We start from the raw sequence: 21,015 nt of genomic DNA, 5'->3' as shown, positions 1-21,015 counted from the left end.
AGCCCCAAGCCAAGAAATGCCTGAGCCCCCAGCAGCTGTAAGAGGCAGGGAAGGATTCCCCCCAAGTGCTGCTGGAGGGACCCTGGCTTTGCTGACACCTTGAAGGTCTCCAGAACCGTGAGAGAAAATTTTCTGTTGTTTTCAGATACCAAGTTTGTGGTGACTTGTTAGGTAATTTTCCTAGGGAAAAAAACTACACACCTCATTAAAATGGCAGATACTTGGACCCTACCCCAGACACCTGAACAAGAATCTTTAACAGCAGGCCCAGGAATCTGCATTCTAATGAACTCTGGTAAAATTTGTTAAGTTTGACAGCCACTGATAAGGAACCAACTGAGTGTGGCATCTGTCTTTGGAACTACAGTGACCCGATCTCTCAAAAAACTTTTTTTTAGAAAAAGAGGAAACCCCATAGGCTGCCTGCCATTTTCTTAGCCAAGAACCCAGGATTATTAGGCAATGGTATGCGATACCCAGATTACTAGTTATTGGAGACTTACAATTACTTAACCACTGACTGCATAGCAACAGGAGCCACAAACCTAAAAGCATGGTGGCAGGTCTCATGAGACAGGAAATCTTTCTGATTCCATGTGTGCAGAAACTAATAAGGAAGGCGGGCTGAGTGGTCAGGGGTTCGTCTCAGCAGGTAAACAGAAACCCAAGCTGGAGAGGTAATGGAGAATCTGGGAAGCCTTGATAACAAACACGACTCACACTCAGATTTGGATGAAAGCTGACAGGCAAAGGAGGAAGGACTGAGCTCCTGAACTCTGTAAATGATACTGTTCGCTCCCTCAAAGGAAAGCAAGTACAAATAGTTGAAATGTGAGAGTTAGAGAAAACAATGCTCAGGCCGGCTGATGGTACCTCTGCATGACCCAGGCAGATGACTACCTTTTGTGTTGCCCCATGAAATCCACGTTTCCACCTTCAAGCACTTACTGAGTGCCTTCTGTGTGGTGGGTACAGTGTTAGGTATAGTGACAAATATCAAGCAGAAAGAACCACACCCTCAAGGAGCAGTGGGGGGAGATGGACAGGTGAGCAAGCATTTCAGGAGCACAAGGGAGGACCAGCTTTTTCTGGGAGCATCAGGACGGTTTCGGCAAGGAGTGGCAGCTGGGCTGAGCTGGGAAGGTTGAGATAGGCATTCATCAGACAGGAAAGGGAGTGAGCATGAAGGTATAAGTACGACAACTGATATTCATTGAGCTCGTATTTTGTGCCAGGCACTAGACCAAATTCTTTATATGCAGTGTTGCATTTAATCCTCACCTGTGTGATGGGTGTAATTGCTTTTCTTGTCTTCTTGCTGGGGAAAATGAAGCACTAAGAAGCTGAGAGACCTGCCCGGACTAGCAGAGTGTGGAGCCAGAATTTGAGCTCTTTTCCCCTGAGCTTCCTCCTGAAGCACAGCATGCTGTCTCCTGTGGGTGGGGTGAGGGGTGCATGGACAGATAGGCATCCCAAACTGGGGACCCCTTCTAATTCCATAATTCTGCTCTCACTCATTCACTCTTATTCATTCATTTATGACCCATTCCTTGGCCCCTCAGAGTCCCACTAGGCAGGGGAATCTGTGTAGGGGTAGGTATGGGGCAGGAGCCAGAAATGAGTGTGGAGATTGCTGCTCAACTGGGATAGGCCGCCTACTGCCCGACAGGAAGGGAGGTTCATTCCACATGTATCGTGGAGATACTCATGGCTCATAAACAAGGAAAAAGAACAAGAGAGAGTCAGTACTTTTGAAAAAACTTTAGTGGAAGATCAGTGAGGGTTGGGGAAGAGGGAGGGTTTAAGAAGAGCAGTAAGTGAGGTGGCTGTTGGGATCCCCTAAGGGAAACCTGAAGAAAGTCTTAATTAAGGCAGTGGCAGAGAGAAGGGAGAGGGTATTTCTGAGAAGCAGTTAAAAATGGCCTTCGATTTTAAATACTGCAGGGAATTCTCAAAAAGTCAAACTGGAGGCTAAGGAAGGAAGAAGGGTCAAGTCTTCAGCTTTTAGCTTGGTGACTGAGTAAATCGGTGCCATCAGGGAAGGGAGAAAATCCAACAGGAGGAAGAGTGAGTTGGTTTATCTGAGGGGGAGGAAAGAGGGGTGATAAGTAGGGTTATATTGCAAAGAGAATAAGATTCTTAGATATTAGGGACTTACTGTTGAATTAGAAAATTGTACTTGCCAGGCCATACTGTTACATTTTTTATTGTCTATATATTTTGATGGTTTGACATCTTAAAAACCTGGGGGGGGGGACTGCCCCTTTGGGGATTTCAGTGTCCTCATCTAGAAAATAAAGAATGCAGTGGGCCTTTGTGGTTTTGTCTGTCAAAGAGTCCCTCCTCTTGGGAATTGCTCTTCTTCTTTCCACTCCAACCATTTAATCCCAGTCGGAGGGGTTATGAAGAATGGCCATTCTTACTCTAGTGAAGTTTGCGTCCCAGAAACTGAACAGCTTCTTGTAGTTCAGAGTGAACTATTCCATGCCTGTTGACCCTGTGCTTGACATACTTTTCCCATGCCCCACCTCCCTGATCTACTCCTGTTCTAGCTACAAAACCTTCCTTAAGGCCCCTCGGTGAAGACTTCCCTGTGAAGCCCTTCCACCAGAGTTAATCATTCCCCCATTCACACTCCCTTTCTGTCTATCATTATGTGTCTCACACTGAGACAGGTATGTGGTTAGGTGGCTGTCTCCCTACCTGAGTGCAAGGAACCCCATAAGTCCTCATCACCCAGTGCTTAGCCCAGAAGAGCCCTCCATTAGTGTTTTGTGTGCTGAGGAGTGAACGAGGGTGTCATCTCAGGAAGACAGACCTGCTGGCAGCTCATCACTCTTCCCTGCCTGTTAAGAAAAAAGAAAAAGAATTAACAGATGGAGAAGAGTGTGCTTGGAGCCCAGGAGAAGCAGAGTCCAAAGCATCGGGAGCACTGCCTCCAGCACTCTGCAAAGCCCAGCAGATAGGACTCCTGGGAGACGCGATGGGTAGGAGTCGTGTCTGTCAGTAAGAAGATCCAGAACTACCTTGGGCCAGGCATGACCCCTCAGGATGCTTCCTCCTGTTTCTCTCACCCTAGCTATGAGTCCCCATGATGGAAGTGTCCATGTCCGCAGTAACTCAGTTGGGAAGAAGTCACAGCTAGGCTGTGCACCCAGCTGGCATTGCCTGATATCCCTATTGCTGTCCACTTGCTCCTCATTCTGACTCCCTGAGCTCAGATGGAGAGGGGGAAGCAGGGAGCACACTGTCCAGCTGACACGAAGTTTGAAATATTGCTGGAAGTGCAGACATACCTGGCATGCCCAGACCTCCTTTTCTGAAGGAAAACTGCACCCAAATAATCTGGTGGCATTTGGCTTTGCCACGTGTCTGAGTTAAACCATCTGCCTTGACCTCTAGTAATTGGACCGATTACCAATGTTCCAACAAAGACACCCATTTATAGGCATAAGTTTGGCCCATAATTTAGGGGATGGCTCATGTGAAACTCCCCCAGTGTAAGAACCCCATATAGTGTGGTGCCAAGGCCTATGAATCAGAGTCTTGTCTTGTAATGAAGCCACAGTGAGTGACAGGAAGCTGGTCCTGTGTCCCTGCATGAGAGGTCATTGTGCCAGCTCCCCTCAGGTCTGCAGGATGCCTGTACATGGTCCCTGAGCACATGTTGCTCTTAGCAGTTCTGTGGTCTTCCTTTCCGCCTGGTTAGCCTAACAACAAACTTATCACCTCAGAGCATCTGCACTGATATTTCCCTTGCATCTACAAGAAACTAAGATGCAGCTTGGAAATTATATTTTTGATTGTGCTAGCACATCAATTTTGCTAAACTGATCAGCCCTGCATCTTAAGTAATTTGAAACTAAATTCTGAGTCATGGTGATTCCCTACCTCTATAGCTCAGTTGTCTTTAACTTCAGCTATATTTATGAGATTTGAAATGATTTTAAAGTGTTAATCCACAAATTTCTATTCCTTACCCTTTAGTAAGGTACAGGGAATGGGCAGCCATTCCCTACTCTGGCTGAGGAGCTACTAGAACCTGCTGTATTTGATGTTGCATTGAACTTCAAACTTATATTTCTTTTGAAGACTGAGAGCAATAGACAGAGGCTACCCTAGTGACTGGGGGGAAAGGGTGAGGACAAAAGGACGTATGTGTTTGGATGGAAAGTAGCTTCTGATATCCTGGACCACATAAACAGATGTGTAGACTCACAAGTGGGAGCATTTCTACAAAGGAGCAGAGAAGCCAGAAAATGCAAAAACGCCTCAATTAAGAAGCCCTTACATTTGCTTAGCCCTCTGAAATGGACCACGCGCATCAACATGCGTTACCTCATTTGGTCGTCCTAGTGATCCTGCGAGCTGGGAGACACAGCCATTTGTTTATATTTCACACAAAGAAAACTGAGAATAGAGAGGTTATCCAAGGTTACAGGACTGAGGCAGCATGTGGGCCAGTTGCAAGAATGATGAGTTTATTTGGTGGGTGTTGGTCATTCATTTACGGTATGGAGGTTAACATAAGCACAAGCTTAGGAGTCAAAGAAAGCCGTTTTCAACTCATAGCTTCTCTGTGTATTAGCTAGCCATAGGACCAGAGTAAGTCACTAATGTCCCTGGGCCTCACTCTCCTCATCTGTGAAATGGGGAGAATAATGCTGCGTGTCCTGTGTGTTGCAGGTAATAAGTGAGATCATATATTGCAAGTGTTTACCACTGTGCCAGAGCACAGTTAAGCACACAGTAAGTGCTCCTTCTTCTCCTTCATGTTGTTGTTACTGTTTTAGTAGTAGCAGGAGGAAACGCTGAGGTCTGCCTGGTGGCAAGCCCAGTGCTCATTCTGCTGCAATGCACTGCATTAATTTTTTTCCCCTCTCCCCTTACCACATATATTTTCCTTTCCTTTCCTTCTCTTCTACACAATTTTCCTTCACCTACTTTTCTATCACACATATATAGAGTCTCTGGCTTAAACACTTACTACCTCTTTTGTCTGTCTCAGTCTTTGCCACACAAAGCTACTAGAGCACTGGGACTCGGAGAAAGAGTGGGAGAGGCTCACTGTGCTTCCTTACACAAGCCATGCCTTGGAGGGGAGCTCAGCATTCCCAGCACGTATTTTCTTGGTTGGGGTTTGCATGGTCCTGACCAAGGGACTAGATTTGAAGGTCTCCAGTAGTTTAATTAAATACAATTTTCCTTTGTGGCATATTAGCTGGGGTAGAGGTTTCAGGAAGGAGAGGAGAGACCAGCTGGGTTAGGCGTGTCCAGCTGAACTCCCTCGTGATGCCTTTCACTCCTGAATTAATTCCCTGGACAAAGTGCCCTTTCTGACAACAAGATAAACAGGTTCACCTAGAGGTTTGGCCCGCTGGTGTATAAAGCCCTTCATAACCACAGAGCTCGGCTCTATCCATCCTAGGCTCCCCCCACCTCGCCCAACCCCAGTAGGGTACAGTGGCAGGCATTGTGTTTTCAAGGAGGCTTCACACCCGCTGGGGATCTGAAACACAGGCGCAGCTTAGAGTGCAGAGATCTTTCTGCAGACCTGCAGGGCTGGGGCCAAATGGCCGTCTCTCCCCTGCCCTCCCTGGGCTGTGGAAAAGACTGCCTTAGCCAACCTCACTACTCAAACTCCTGAGATGACTGGACAGGTGGAAACCACTGGCTGGGCAGAAGGCTGATTTCCAGAGCTTCAGGGCACAGTAGGGCTGGGCTGGCATCTTTTAAGAAGTTGATTCTGAGAAACCTTTCTTCTGCGGTCATTCCTATTTTTAGAACAGTTCCACACCTCAGGAGCCTCTGCTATCCTTCCCTCCTTGGAGAGACAATTGAAGAGTTTTCCACTGACTTGTCAAATGTTCTTACAGTATTTATTTGTTTGGATTTTTCCAAAACAGAGATTTAGTTTTGATCTTTTTCTTTCTTTCAAGCACATGCAGGTTAGGACACAAACACTGAAACATTGATAGCTGTAACCAAAAACATCTAACAGACTCTGAGTATTTGCTTATATACATAAAAAGCAAGTTGGCATTACCTCTGCCTGTAGGCTCTTACTTAAGTTAATGTGGATAACTTTGTAGAAGGTCTTGTGACAAACCGAATGAGCCATTGAGAGTGAGCCATTTATTTCAGCCATGAACTTTAATGAACTTTGTTCTGTTGCTTGATAGGAATCAGAGCCCAGGAAATTTAGAAATAGCACTATTCTGTCCTTGGAGGTAAAGTACTCATTTTCCTTTGGGATCAAAGGTTTTGGTACCCACAAATGTAGTCAAATAATTTTCAACAAATGCATCAAAGCAATTCTAGGGGGAAATGCACATCTTTTCAACAGTTGCTGCTAGAACAATGGATAGCCCCATGAAAAAAACAAACAAAAAAACCTCAACCCCTATCTCAATGTTATAACCAAAAATTAATTTGAGATGGGTCACAGACCTAAATGGAAAAGCTTAAGCTGTGAATGTTTTAGAGGAAAATATCTCCAAGACGTGGGTGGTCAAAGATTTCTTAGTCCACAGAAAGTAATAACCCTGAAAAACAAATTGGTTAAATTGAATTTCATCAAAATTAAGAACTTCTGCTCACAGAAAGACAGTGTTAAGAAAAGTAACAGAACAAGCCCCAGATCAGAAGAAAATATTCACAACATATATCTCTGGCAAAGAACCTGTATCCAAAATACATAAAGAACCCTTAAAATTCAGTAATAAAAAAGACAACCCAACTTATTAAACATGGGTAAGGGACTTGAATAGACACTTTGCAAAGGAAGATGGACAATGATTAATAAGCATGTGAAAAAGTGGTTGACATCATTTGTCATCAGGAAAATTCAAATTAAAAGCACAATGAGACATGACTATGCACTAAAATCGACTAAAACTTAAAGAAACTCATACCACCAAATGTTGGTAAGAGTCCTGAGTGAGCAGAACTCTTCAACTGCCGCTGGAAATGTAAGATAATTCACCTACTACAGAAAGCTGTTTGGCAGTTTCTTAGAAAGTAAAATATGCATTTACCCTATGTTACATCAATTCTACTTCTATTTGTTTATCCAAGAGAAATGAAAACATGTTCACAAATTGTGTCTTCCCATTTCTTTTCTCCGTATCTTTACCCATGTCATTCCCTTCTGGAATTCCCTCTTCCTATTCCCATCCCCAATTTCCACATGTACAAGTACTGTGCATCCTTAATGTGCTGGTTTGAGGAACCCTTCCCTAAACAAACCTCTGTATCCTCCAAGCCTCTTTGGTTCTCTTTCTGTGTTTCTCTTAGAATGTCACTTTCAATATTGGTATTATGGTTACATATGGCAAATCCCCAGCTAGTCTGTAATAACTTCCCATGGCACACAGTCTCTGTTTTATCTTTGTACCTCACTGAGAGCTTTACACAAGTTATTTTGAACTAGTATTTAATGAATGAATGAGAGAACATCCGTCCAATGACACACTGGACCTAAGGTCAGAGGATCTTGGTCCAAGTCCTGGCTCTGTCTAGCAATGTCAGATAAATTTTATGATCTCATTTGCCTTTATTTGAAGATAAAATAACTAAAATGATTGTGGCACACTGTTACTTGGTGACCCCCCATCCCCCAATGAACTATGCCACCCAACTTCCAAGCCTTTGTGTAGTCCCTCCCCACATGACTCAAGGCTTAGCCAAGTGTTTCGCTTTGACCAACGGAACATTCACAAGCCTAGTCTTGATGCACATAGCATATAGGGGCTTATCTTGGATTGCTGGCTCTTGGCAGCCCTGAGCTGCCATATACAACATCTGACTACTCTGCTGGAAAGACCAGGTAAGGAAGAGACCATGTGAAAATGGAGAGGCATTGACACTACATCCCAGCATCCTTGCTGAGCCCCTCCCAGATTGCAGAATGATGAGAAATAATAAAGTAGTGATTATTATAGGCCACTAGGCTTGTGAGTGATTTGTTATAAAGCAATAGAGAACTGGGATCACTGCTTCCATCATGGAGTTGCTAGGACTAAGTGAGATGACATACACGGAGGGCTTCGGAAGTGGACTTGTGCTAAGCATGTGTGAGGAGCTGTTGTTTCTGAGCATATGTACAGGTTGGCATCTGTGCTCATTTGCAGAATATGTCCATCAGAGAACTAGCTTGTGCAATTTAAAGGGTCTCACTATCCCATAGGCATAACTTTCAGTTCGTTCTCCCCCTCCTCCCTCTTACCTGGGCAGTGATCTGCCACCAAAGGGGAGGGGAGGGAATGAAAAATAAAATAAAATGATTTACAAATAGGTCTACAGCCAAAGGAGGGATGATGTGCCCACTTTCATTTATCTTGTTAGGGTATGGGGCTAATTTGAGTACTAGTGGATGCTTGTAATTTCAGGACTCTACAAATACACTGGAGGATAGAGAAGGCTGAGCCAGAGAAAAAGGAGAGGGGCCACCATGGTCTAAAGGACGGGTCCTCAACCTGGTCCATGTCTAGAGCTGATCGGGCTCAAAGAAACTGAATCATATGAACCAAATTCCCAAGGGACTGGTTGATCAATCAAGATACCAATTTATTCATTTGTAATAAATTTTTAAATGACGGTGTTAGGCTCTCTCCAGTAGTAAGGAAAACATTACTGTGGGAAACCAGGTTACTTGAACCGATAAAGGTTTCAGGGACGAGTGAGGAAGGGCAAGAGACCATGAACAGGTGGTACATTTGGGATGTGCTGAGTACGCTAGTGGGCTGATACATGAAGTGGAGGTTACACATCCTTTTGGGCACTTGGAATCTGCAGTCTGTTTCTAACCAGGCTGAGAAGATGCTCCCAGCTCTTCTAGTTTGTGGGTTTACAGGTAGGTGGATTGAAGGCAGGGAAATAGCTTCTCCCTCTTCAGAATTATGGTGGAGAGGGAGTCCCTTCTTTTGTGAAAAACAATATAGAACTGAGGGATTTGGAAAGTTCATCAAATACCATTAGCTCCACACCCAGCTCAGACACCTTCTTTGGGATCCCTCTCCTAATAGTAAGTGCCCATCCATCCATTTAGCTCTTTTAGGACTGTATTATAATGTTCACATGAATGCTAGACCCTAAGCTATTCAAGTTCTTGAAGGTTAGAATTATGTCTTATTTATCTTTTTGTCACCAGTGCTGCATAGTCCCTGGCATACAGTTGGTGTTCAATAAACGTAGGTGGCATAAGCTAAAAGTCTGATGTTTTCAGAAGTTGGCTAAAATTTGAAACATTACAACACTATCTCAGTAGAGATATCTCATGCTACCTTACCTTTATAACTTGAGAGTGAGAAAGACGAGGTTAGATGCAGCTCAGAGAGAGAAGGCACTGGCCAGCAGTCACCCTGCCTGGGGCACCCTGGCTTTGTGGCCCTCCTGGTCTCCTGGCTTCTGGGTGCCTTCTCTCTTACCCCACCCTCCTGGGGGGCTCCAGGGAAGTAGAACCTGCCATATCCCATTCTAGAGACCTAACCCTTAGGAAGGCCTTTATTCTTCTTGAAAGAACATTTTCTTTCATCTGTGCCCATTCCTCCTTTCAGACCCTTTCCCAGATCCTGCTGCCTTGATATTAGCAAGGAGATGTGGGAAGAGAGAAGACTCTGCCTGTCTGTTCACAGCTTTCCAGGCCTGAGACCAGCGCCTGTGCCCACCCCATACCCACATCGAACATGGGGTCAAACTGACAAAGCAAGATGCTGCAGCTGCTCCTTTGGCTGTGAAGCCCAAGACCCCCTTAGGGAATACTTTACAAAATCATTTTAATGACCATGCAGCCCTTGTAACTGGACTCAAGCAAGTACCTTCATTTGCATTCTCCAGGAGCAAATATTCCTAAAATCCCTTTCAGTGTGTGTATATGTCTGTCCTGCCCTCATTCATTTCAGGCAAGGGCCTATCCATGTCAAAACCCCCCTGGACAGGGTGTCCAGCTCCATCAGGGACTCCCCTTTCCACCCTACTTTTTTTTTTTTTTTTATCACATTAGAACTACAAAGTAGTTAATTTTCGGTGGTTGTGGATCAGGGCAAGAGAGAGGATGCTAAGCTTAGCTCTGGCCAAGAGACATATTTAGAAGAGAATTTACCTCCCATTCGGTCTAAACCGGTCACTCTTAAACTTGGCTGCTCTTTGGAACCACCCTGGGAGCTTGAAAAACTAATGATACCCGGTTGTCAGCCCAGTGGTCTGATTTAATTGATCTGGGATGTGGCCGGGGCATTTATCTGCATATTTTTAACTGCCCAGATTATTCCCAGGTTGAAAACTACTGAGATAAATTCCTCATTCTTTTTCCGACCCTGAAAAAATTAGATTCTCATTTCGGGTTAATGGCCTAGGGTATCAAGCACCTGTCCCTTTGCAGTTCGCCAGCGCTGCACGGTTCCGGAAAAATCCGCGCGCGCGACGATGCTAAACGAGCGGCGGCGGGCGCGAGGGCGGGGCATCTCGTAGCCACGCCCCCGCACGCCTATCGGCGCGCGGTGCGGGCCCTGACGTCACTCTTGTCAGGACCGCGGCACATGGGCCGCCGGTTGCTCTTAGCCCGGCGCTGCGGGGCCGCCGAGCGCGGGGGAGCTGCGGCCGCCGGCGCTGGGAGGGGGGTGGGGTGGGACGGCACGCAGCCTCCGGTGCTGGCACGAGGAGCCGGGGCCGCGCGGTGCCTCGCGTCCTTCTGCAGCCGTCTGCATATTTTCTAATTTCTTTTTCTCAATTTTGAACATTCTACAAGACGAGGGGTTCGAGGCAGGTGAGAGCATCCTGCACATCGCGGAGGAGCTGCGCGCTCTCCCGGGACCGTCTGCACTGGGAACCCGAAAGTTTTTGTTTCTGATTTCTTATGCAGATGTATTTACAAAGATACAAGTGATTTTTTTCCTCCCTCGTCTCCACCTCCTTTGAAAGCGAGTACTTTTGGCAAAGGAAGGAGGAAAAAGCTCTGCAACATTTTAGGGGAAGGTTAAGGTGGGGTTTTTTTGAGAAAAAATATTGAGTGCATCGCGATGGAGAAAATGTCCCGACCGCTCCCCCTGAATCCCACCTTTATCCCACCTCCCTACGGCGTGCTCAGGTCCTTGCTGGAGAACCCGCTGAAGCTCCCACTTCACCACGAAGACGGTGAGCGCTGCCCTCCTGTCTGCCCTGCCCTGGGGAGGAACGACGCTCCTGGGGTCCCCCTCCTGGGCTGGGCACGCCTGCTGGAGCATCCATCCTCCCTCCCTGTACCCTGGCACCCTGGCTCTGCTTTGATGAAATTGAGGCGCTCACCCATCATCCCTTCCGTCCTCAAAAAATGGGACTCCCTCCCTGAGCAACGTTTAAAATAGCACTGGGGACCTGGCCCAGCCTCCCTGGGTCCAGCTGCTTCGGCTAGGTGGGAGATATAACTTGACAGGTCCGTTTTCCCTAGATTGAGGCTTATTGCACGCAGAGTGAAACCTCCAGAGTGAGGGCCGAGCTTGGGGCTGGGGAGGAGAAACCAAAGGGCCTGGTTCTATGGGCGGGGAGGGGGGGTCTCACTGCGTAGCGTGGGTTTGGGGATCGTGCTGATGTTTCTGTTATTAGTTGGTATTTGGAACTCACGAGGTGTGAGCGGGGACGCGCGTTCCCCTGTGCTGGGTAATTCCGCCAGGAGAGTGTTGGCTGGGGCTGGCGGGGGGAGTGGTCTCTCGGCTGGAAGCCGTGCACGCCTCCAGCCCTGACACTTTCCCCGTGCACTTTTCCTGGTGGGAGGGGAGCGCCAAGCAGGTTCACGTGTAACCGCGCAGGAGCCTTCTCTGGCTTGAGCCCTTTCTTGGTAAGTCCCAAACCTCTCCCAGGCAACGTGGGCTGGAGTGGGAGAGGAGGGGTCGGGCTAGGAGGCGCCTTACCACGCTGGTGCCGCCAGGAATTTGATGTTTGGGTCGATGAGGTTTCCTGCCTTAGATACACTGCAGCACATGCGAACTGTGAAACCCGCAGTGTTGAAAGATCATTTGGCTACAAATAGCTTCGGAGTACTCGCATCTTCTTTGCTAGCAGAAGACAACCTGTTGCATTGCTAGAGTGGAGGGGTTTGCTTTGCTGTCTGCAGAGCGTAGCTTCCCTTTAATTGTCCTTTAAGGAGTAGCACTGGGGAGAAAGGTGCTGCGTGCAGTCTTTTGCATCTGTGGATGTTTTAAGTCAGATTCTCAGGAGATGAGACTGTGGGGGATTAGAATGGATGGCGGTGGAGGCTGTCTCTCTGAGGAAGAACTCAGAAGCCAAATTCTGTAATCCCAGTACTAGCATGGGCAAAATCCAGAGCACTGGTTAAAGGTCCCATGGGACGAGTGATACTTGCATGTAGAAAGTAGCTGCATGCCCCCATCATAGGTATGTAATCACCTTTTCCAACAGCTGCTTTGACAGATTGCATGCATGTAAAATTTTTGTAAATTGGATCATACTTAAGCATACATGTGGGAAAGAGGAGGAATAAAACACTGGGGTGTTTTTTTTTTTCTTCTTAAACTCCTTTTGTAAAATACAGTGTACTCCAGTGGCTTTAGAAGCAAACACATGTGGACTCCGGAAGTTCTCAATTTTCTTCTCTGCCATTACGAGGCCTCGGTCAAGTTCCTTCAAGTCTCAGAGCCTCCATTTCTTCATTGTAAATGGAGAAGATTGCTCTTTGCAAGTTTATCATAAGATTTTTGGGAGATGATATATGGAAAGAACTAGGTGTATAATAGCTCAATACATGGTTTCAAAGAGGGGTGGAAAATCCCTGCTTTACCAAAATTAGAATCACCAGCTCACAGATTAATTCAGGCTAAGTCCGAATGACCTCATATTGTAACTGTAATGAATTTCCTGGAAGATAAATCATGCCTGGTTATCAGCTGTTTTCTTAAAAATCACAGCAGTTCTATGCAATGGTATGTGACCTTCCCTTTGTGGATTTAGGTTATTTTGTCTCCTCAAATAATGCACCGAAGACTGTGTTCTCTTGTTTGTATCCTAGATCAGTATGTAGCCCTGTCCCAAGGACTAGTGCCTTCTTTCCAAAGTAAATAGGAAGATGTTGAAAAACAGGCAGAGATCCATGTCCTGCTTGAACTTTTAACTCTAGATCCACAGAAGCCAGGTGCCAGAGAAGAACCCTGGCATTTGTGAGAAGTAGTTTTGTAGAAGAGACCAGGAGGGGTGATAAAAAAGTGAAACATTTTCTCTCTTCTTTTTTTAAAGTCCAATTTTCCCCTTTTTTTCTGCAGCATTTAGTAAAGATAAAGACAAGGAAAAGAAGCTGGATGATGACAGTAATAGCTCGACGGTACCCCAGTCGGCATTTTTGGGACCCACCTTATGGGACAAAACACTTCCCTATGATGGAGATACTTTCCAGTTGGAATACATGGACCTGGAGGAGTTTTTGTCGGAAAATGGCATTCCCCCCAGCCCGTCCCAGCATGACCACAGCCCTCACCCCCCCGGGCTGCAGCCGGCTTCCTCAGCTGCCCCCTCCGTCATGGACCTCAGCAGTCGGTCCTCTGTACCCATTCACGCAGGCATCCCATCCCCGAACTGTATGCAGAGCCCCATCAGACCAGGTAAACTCTCATAAGGTTCTCTGTTCAGCACGTGAAAGTGAGGGGTGGGGGTGGGGCATAAATATCTTAACAATCAGGAAGGCTGTAGCTCTAAAAGTGGATCCTGCATTTCACTCACTAACATCCCACTTCAGTGAGCATCCATATCATCTGGAGGGTCAGCTAAATGCAGATTCTACAGCCCTACGCTTAGAAGTCATGCATCTTTAACCAGCTTCCTAGGGGAATCTGATGCAGCTGACCCAAGGGCTGCAGTTTAAGAAAAACCAGCCCACAGTTCCTGATGTGGGTCATTTAGGCACCCATCTCACCTCCTGTCCCTTTTCCTCATTGTCCGGGCATGTATAGATACCAGGAGCTTGTTGAATGATTTGGATAGACTCTCTATAAAGCTGTGGTTTACCTATGTTCATTCTTTGGCCTTAGGAAAAAAAAATGTGAATTAGGGGTGTGAGGCAGACAGCTTTTCATCTGGTGTTGTCAGTGATTGAGAAATTGAATCAGAAGCAGCTCTCAGTTTAAGCGTGGCTTAGCCTTCCTCAGCACCAGGCCCCATCTCTCTCTGTCATTATTCCTATAAACTAAATTGTTGTGGCCTTTTTTTAATTTTTTCATATTTATCTGTCTATCACACTCAATCTGCTTTTATCAAAGCCCGTAAGACCACAAGGTTGGCTGTAAATGGTGTTGAAATATGTGAAAGATCCCCTGGAATGACCAGAACTTTAAAACCCGCTGCTAAGTGCTCAGATATAAACAGAGGTTGCAGCAGCTCCGGCTTCATGACTTTAGCACCCTGTAAGGACAAAATGAACAGTAAGAAAAACCATTTCATGTGCACAGGTCACCAAGAACAAAGATTCAGCCAGATAAATTGTTAGGAAGGTCGCTGAGCTGAGGGCCTTAGCTGCAGGAAAAGACAGACGCGAGACAATAGGAGGCTTGTGCTAGAGATCATTCCTGAACCCCGTGTCCTTTACTGGGGTAGAATTTCTGTGACATGCAGAGCGAGATTAAAATGGAAGGAAATGATGCAAAGGAGAAAGAGAACACCCCTGTCTTGAAATATTGGTATTGGGGTTAAAGTCTTCCCACTTGGATCTCTCTTTGCTGGCCCCTTCTACAAAGCCCACTTGGAATTATACCTCAAAGCTACAGGCTGGAAGGGGAATTAAGTCTTAACCTCTGGCCACCCCAGGAGGCTACAGAAGCCTAGACACACTCCTTTATGTGCCCTGGAGCCTGTGTTACTTGGAATACTCAGCACCGTTGTCTTCAGTTTCTTCCCAAGAACAGACAACCAGTGAAATACCTTTTTAAAGTGGGAAAACAGACAGGGAAAAGGGAACCGAGCCCTGGAAGAAGGGGACTGAGCCCTGGGAGAAGGCACTGCTGTGCTTCATTTATTCTGCTCTGCAGATGAGACCACTTTGTAGCTGTGTGACCTCAGAAAGTGACATAAGCTCTCAGAGCCTCGGCTTCCCTTTGTGTGGAAGGGTATAATTTCTAGTTGGATTCTTATGAAAATTAGAGATAATATGCATAAGAGGTCAAATGCCTAGCACTGAATATTCTGTTAATGAGAGCCCTTGTGATCATTGTTACACCTATGTCAACTTTTATCTTTGCTTTCACTCCCTGTCTTCTGAAATACCTGCTTGAAGTAATTAGGTACAGTATGTAACTCCTCCTGGAGGGAAATGTCAGATTTTGACCAATAGTTACCATATTGGCGTGTTGTAATGCTAATGCTTATATTCAATCGACAAGTATTTCTCAATCCCTTGCCAAGAACAGGATGTGTGCCATGTTTGAAATATTGTATTTTTTCCCAAGAGGTAGGCAAATATTGAATCCCCACATCTTGGTTCCTACTGAGAATCAAGAATTGGGGTTTGAGAATTTGAGGTTCCCTTAAAAGTCATTTGTCAGAACTCACTAGAATCAGGATCAGAAATGATGAGAGAAATGATAATGCCACCCTCAGATTTGCAGTCCCTGGCAAAGGACGCCTGATTTTCAGCAGCTGTCATTTTGTTAGGTTATGGAGGAAAGGCCCGGAGATCAAAGTGGGCACTGGGAGGAAATACGCTCTTCATTTAAGTATCTTTTTTAATCATGGAAAGACACTTCAAAGTAATCTCCTTTGAACTGAAAACTCAATGATACTCCTACCAAGAAAGGAAAAAAGTTAAAAGCTCTTCGAATACCAAGTGCAGCTATAATAACAATAGCACTCTGCTATTCATACCATGTTGGTTGTTAAAAAGCTTCTAATGCGAAATAAAATTCTAGGGGATATGGACTGGGTGGAGAGTATCTCAGAAGCAAAACTGAAAAAGGAGGGTTCTCGATGGTTCTGTGTAATCACAGTAGTGCCAGAATAGAAATACCAAGTTCATCTTGAGGAACTTAAGTCCTCAGGAGAGAGGAGCCTAGATGTAGCCTTGGGCATTCTCGGAGTTGTATAATTTCAGTCTAGATCAGGGTTTGTTACCCCTGGCACTATTGATGTTTCAGGTAAATCTTTGTTGAGGGGCTGTCCTGCCCACTGAAGGATGTTTAGCAGCATCCCTGGCGTCCACCCACTAGATGCCAGTAACACCTTTGCCCCTGTCCTGTGACAAGTAAAAATGTCACCAGTCACTGCCAGATGTCCCATGGGGACAAAATCACTCCTGTTGAGAACTGCAAATCTAGATTTTCAATTTGGACAGCAAAATCTGGGCTTACTGGAGGATCCTGTCACACATATGGGTGCTTCTTACTTCCTGTAATGCTTTCTGGCAAAACTTTTGAGAAGGTCAGGAGACATTAGGTTGCTGAGAAGAAATATAACATTAATAAGCTCATAGTTACATACTTTTTGTTGATAAAACTAAGACATCAAGCTAATCAGGAAATAACTGCAGAGCAATTTTATTGAATATTTGTTTTCTGCTATTTGCTCAGTGTGCTTCTTTTGAGTCATGCTCCATAGCATTGTGTCATCAGTACTATCTGTCTAGCTGAAAGGAAATGAAGCCACGAGCTGACAAATTATGCATTCCTAGGTCTATCCCAAGTGTGTCTTGGAAAAACAAGGTGAGCATTCTTATTAATTCTTATACAATTGGCCATGACTGCCATAAACCCCCTTTCCTATTTTGTGTACCCATCCTTATTCCTCTCGCTAGCTATCTGAGCAAACAATGAATCAAATATCTGAATAAATACAGTTTTCCTTGAAGAAATAACCCAGGAATCCATTGAGGTCTCCTGTGGTTAGGGGTGATTGCTAAGCTTTCTGGGATGACATCTTAATTAAGGAAGAGTGGTGTTCCTGAAAGGTATCATCACCCGCACGGGCTTCTCAGGCAACCGAGGTGCAGCCTGCTGGCTGTTCCCAGCCAGCAGAGGTGGCAGGAGTCATCCTAACTGCTTCAATATTTGCATTTCAGATGCTATCTGAGGTGGTCCCCCCGGAGTGCTCTCCTGGAGATAGGTGCTGGGTACTGGAAAAATAAGAATCTGTTTGCCCTGAGAACGAGAAATTGCTTTAAGGACAGTAGTCCCTTTAGGGAATGTCATCTTTAGCAGACAAAGGCAGAGTTATTTTTAAATCACATGCTTGTAAAGCCAGATTCAAAATCGTTTCCTCTGCTGGTTTTTCTCTGAATAGCTTGAGGGGGTTCCACCACTGTTAGATCCATAGTCCCCTGAGAATTAAGTCTCTCCTTCTAGGACAGAGACCAGGTTATGATGAAGGCTGGTTGCAGAGTGAAATGAAAAACCCTCCATATGGTGGTGTGAGGGGTCAGGAGGGCACAAGAGGGTGGGACAAGGAGCATGGGGAGGTTGGCAGAACCCGTTGTACCTTTGCAAGATGGAATTTGTGTTCTGCTTCTGCTGACCTTCCTTTGTGATAAGGTTTTGGGGTGGAAGGGAAATGCTGACTGTGGATTCTGAGTAATGATGCAGGGGAAATCTATGCTGGTGGTTCTGGGATCATGGAATGTCCTGTGCAGCCAACAGGATTCTCTTGCTTTGCCCAACATCATGAGACAAAACTCTAGGTCCTCCCTCCCTGGAAGGGGGTGCAGTGCATCTGTTTTCCATATCTGCAGGTTGGGAGCGCCACGGCTGACAGTTGCTATGCACTGTGTCTCAAGTATCTCAAGTGCTTTTCATTCATCAGGAGCAAACTGAGCGTGAAGGGAAGAGTCAGCTTTGTTCTAGAGGTGGGCAGACTTCTTTCTGTTTCTTCGAAGAGTGTTTCTTCTTCACCACACCCTGTAGAGGACACAGGCTTTCCTGTTCTCTTGGCTTTGCCATGTTGTGACTTTCCCAGGACTGTAGTTCCTGGCTTCTTCCAAGAGATATTCTCAGATTGGTATGGAGAACGGAGCAGTGTGGCGGTTATGAGTGTGTGGGCTGTGGACCCAGAGAGTTGATTTGAGTCCTGGACCCACATAGGCTTTCTGTGTGGCTCTGTAACTGTGCTGCATCACTAACGTCAATTTCTTAACCTCTTTAGTCCTCGGTTTACTTATCAGTAGAATGGAGACTATAAGCAGTCCCCCTTTTACATGGGGTTTTAGCAGGGTTAGGTAAGATAACTCCTGACAAAGTTGGCACCGTGTGTGTTACCTGAATACTCTGTGCCTGGAGCTGTCATTACATGGGCGTGGCATGGGAGTAGGGGAAGGATGACTGTGTTCCCAACCCCTGTTCTCTGTGTGGGCATTCATTCAGCCAGTCCCCTACTCTCTGCAAAAATAAGACATGTACTTTTTTTTTATTCCCAGCATGCCCAATCCATATTCTGTGTAGCCTGCTTGACTTTTCACTCCTTCATCCTGGGTTAGGACAAGTCACTTGCCCAATGTTAACCCAGCAGGATCACTTCTGGGTTAGCAACTCCAGTTCTGCCAGTATGGAAACAGCCACTCCCTCGGTGCCCAGCCCCCAGCTCTCGTGCAAGCCGGGCAAGCCTGGCTGCCTGCCCGCATGACCATGTGCTCCAGGCACGTGGCTGCGCCCTGTGGAGCTCACCCGCTCTAGGTGGTGTGCTGGCTTCCACCCTCCCCATGTCTCTTCCTGGACAAACTACAGCAAGTGCCAGTGAGAAATTGTAATCCTGACCCTGGCATGAGAAAGCTGAGCTCTGTAGGGCACTTCATATGCCAGGGAAATCTGCCCTAGCCAGCATTCTAGCCAGACCCCAGACTCAGCCCTCTCCTGCCTGCCTGCCCAGAGGCCCTGTCTTCTCTGCACCACTGTGGCGGGCAGGATTCTTGTAGGCCAGCTCCTGCCAACGTCTTGGCAGAATCTTTCCAGTTCAGCACTGTGCCTACCAGACTAGAAAAATCGCAATATAAAGGCAGAACTAGGTAGAGGAGAAGGGCAGGGGTGGGGAAAGTGGGAAGAAAAAGTCCTGACACCATCCTAATGTAGAAAGCCAGAGGCTGAGACAACAGCAGGGTTCACTAGGTCCCTCAGAGATCTTCCTTCCAACCAGCACTAATAATCACTTTTACCCAGGAATCATTTTTTATGTCTCAGCAGTAAAAGTGGAAGGAAGAGGGGAAGTAGTAGAGGAAGTACTAAGATTTTTTTTTAAATTGGAAAAGAATGTATGAGAGGGAGGTGTATATGTGTGTTGAGGAATGGGGTCTGAATCTGATTCTGTAATGGGAATGGTAGAGAATATTTTTCCTTTCTTCTAATATTTGGTGTTCTCCCACCAATGTCTCAACCTGAAGCTATTAAACCATTGTTGTGGAAAAAAACTTAAATTTCCTTAAGACCTAGGTGCCCACTGGCTCACCTTGCGTGACATCCTTCAGAAAGTGCCATGTTTGAGAACTCTATATGGGCAATATAGCAGTGTTTTAGAGCATAAGGTCCGATAAACAAGCAAACGTGGGTGTGCATCCTGCCTCTGCCATGCTTGCTTATGGTCCAGGGAAGGTCATTTAAATGATCTGAGCTTCCGATTTCCTGTCTGGAACTTTGGAATAACCATTGGACCAGTCTTGTAGGACTGTTTCAAGTCACATGAGCCAAAGCATGTAGAGTACTTGGCACAGTGCCTGGCATGCAGCAAGTGCTCAGTGACAATTGGCTGCTCTGGGCAGCATTCTCCCTCCTATAGGATCTCATTTCTCAGAGGAGAACTGAGCTCTGGACTCACAGGGAGTCTCCATCCTTTAACCTTCCTAGCCAGTTAAGGCCTGTGGTCAAGGAATTTGAATTTCTCCTCTGCTTCTCTGCCTAGTCTTGCCTACCTCTCTTAGCCTCTGAGTTCTAGGTAACCTTTTATTCATTCCTCCTTGTTCATGAAGTTAAAACACTCAAAATGCAGTTCAAGGAAGTTCTGGATTAGAAGATTTATCCATGACATAAATCAGTCAGTCAACTGATTGATGTTGCTATTGAACTTTTAATAACAGGCATTCATAATTATACCTGAAGGAAATGTAATGGTCTCAGGGGTAAAGAAACTGTAATGATGTGTTATGATGCTGCATTATGAGAGAGGTCTAGTTTATCCTCCTGCTCGCAAGCAAGACTTTGCGGAAGCATTCCACAATAATAACTCCTCCTTCCTGCATATGCTCTGTTAATGGGTACAGCCATGATCTTTCTGCACTTTCATTTGCTCATCTGCAAAGTAGCATCTTTGCTGAATTTATGTGAGTTTCTAAAGCTAAGCTGCGTGAAGGGCCGGCATGGCTCCTGGCTCATAAAAGACCAGTCTTTACTGCAGGTCAATTCTGTTACTTTTCTCTTGTAAATGAAATGAAGATTAGAAAGCTGTAGCAGAAGAAGTTGAAGGAGTGAGGAGCAACATGGAAGATCCCCAGAAACAGCATCTGCTTTTGCTTTGTGCTGCATCTTGGGGAGCACAGACAAGGTACAACCTGATTGCTGGTCTCAGGGCAATGGCGGTTTAGTAGGGAAGGTAGAACTTTCTGTAAAATGGATGAGCAACAGGACAAATAGCATGTCTTGATGCCAAATGATGAGTACACAGAGGTCTGCAATATCTACTGGGAAAAGGAGGGTGAAAGAGAACTCAAGAAAGTGAGTAAAAATTTAAAAATGAGTGAGGGAGGAGTGCAGACAGAGCAGCCAGACCTCACGGGAAGCAGCCACTGCCAAGGGCAAGAGTGCCATTGGCGAGGTTTCCTGGAAGAGTTGGACCTTCTGTTGGGCCTTGGAATGAGAGGTGGAAGAGACAGACTTGTGAGTCGGCAACGGTGCAGTGGCGTTGTGGAGGCAGGGGTGCTCATGGAGTGTTCAGGGAACAAGGTGTAGATCCAGTTGACTGGTGCAGAAAATTCATGTGAAGGAGTCAAAGATGAATGTGGAGTAGCAGGTGCCAGCCAGACTGGCAGCTTCATGAGCATCAGTCTACAGAGCTTGAACTTTATCCAGTAGGCAG

The 21,015-nt window shown here is 45.9% G+C and overlaps 1 protein-coding gene across 3 annotated transcripts in view; it reads left to right on the top strand.

Moving 5' to 3' along the window:
• Positions 1-10,599: 10,599 nt before the first annotated feature.
• Positions 10,600-21,015, top strand: part of HLF (HLF transcription factor, PAR bZIP family member) — a 51,106-nt gene continuing 40,690 nt past the window's right edge. Inside the window, exons 1-2 of one of the 3 annotated variants that reach the window (XM_036879555.2) lie at positions 10,600-11,133; positions 13,251-13,586. In XM_036879555.2, the coding sequence (XP_036735450.1) occupies positions 11,019-11,133; positions 13,251-13,586 (451 nt within the window). In that variant the 5' untranslated portion in view covers positions 10,600-11,018. The remainder of the gene's footprint in view (positions 11,134-13,250; positions 13,587-21,015) is intronic. The other 2 variants (XM_057501326.1, XM_036879556.2) reach the window with 2 other exon arrangements.

This window comes from Manis pentadactyla, chromosome 4 (assembly GCF_030020395.1).
Source record: "Manis pentadactyla isolate mManPen7 chromosome 4, mManPen7.hap1, whole genome shotgun sequence".
NCBI classification, from domain to species: domain Eukaryota; kingdom Metazoa; phylum Chordata; class Mammalia; order Pholidota; family Manidae; genus Manis; species Manis pentadactyla.
Note: the sequence above shows the minus strand (reverse complement) of the source record. Positions and strands in the feature narration are given on the sequence as shown.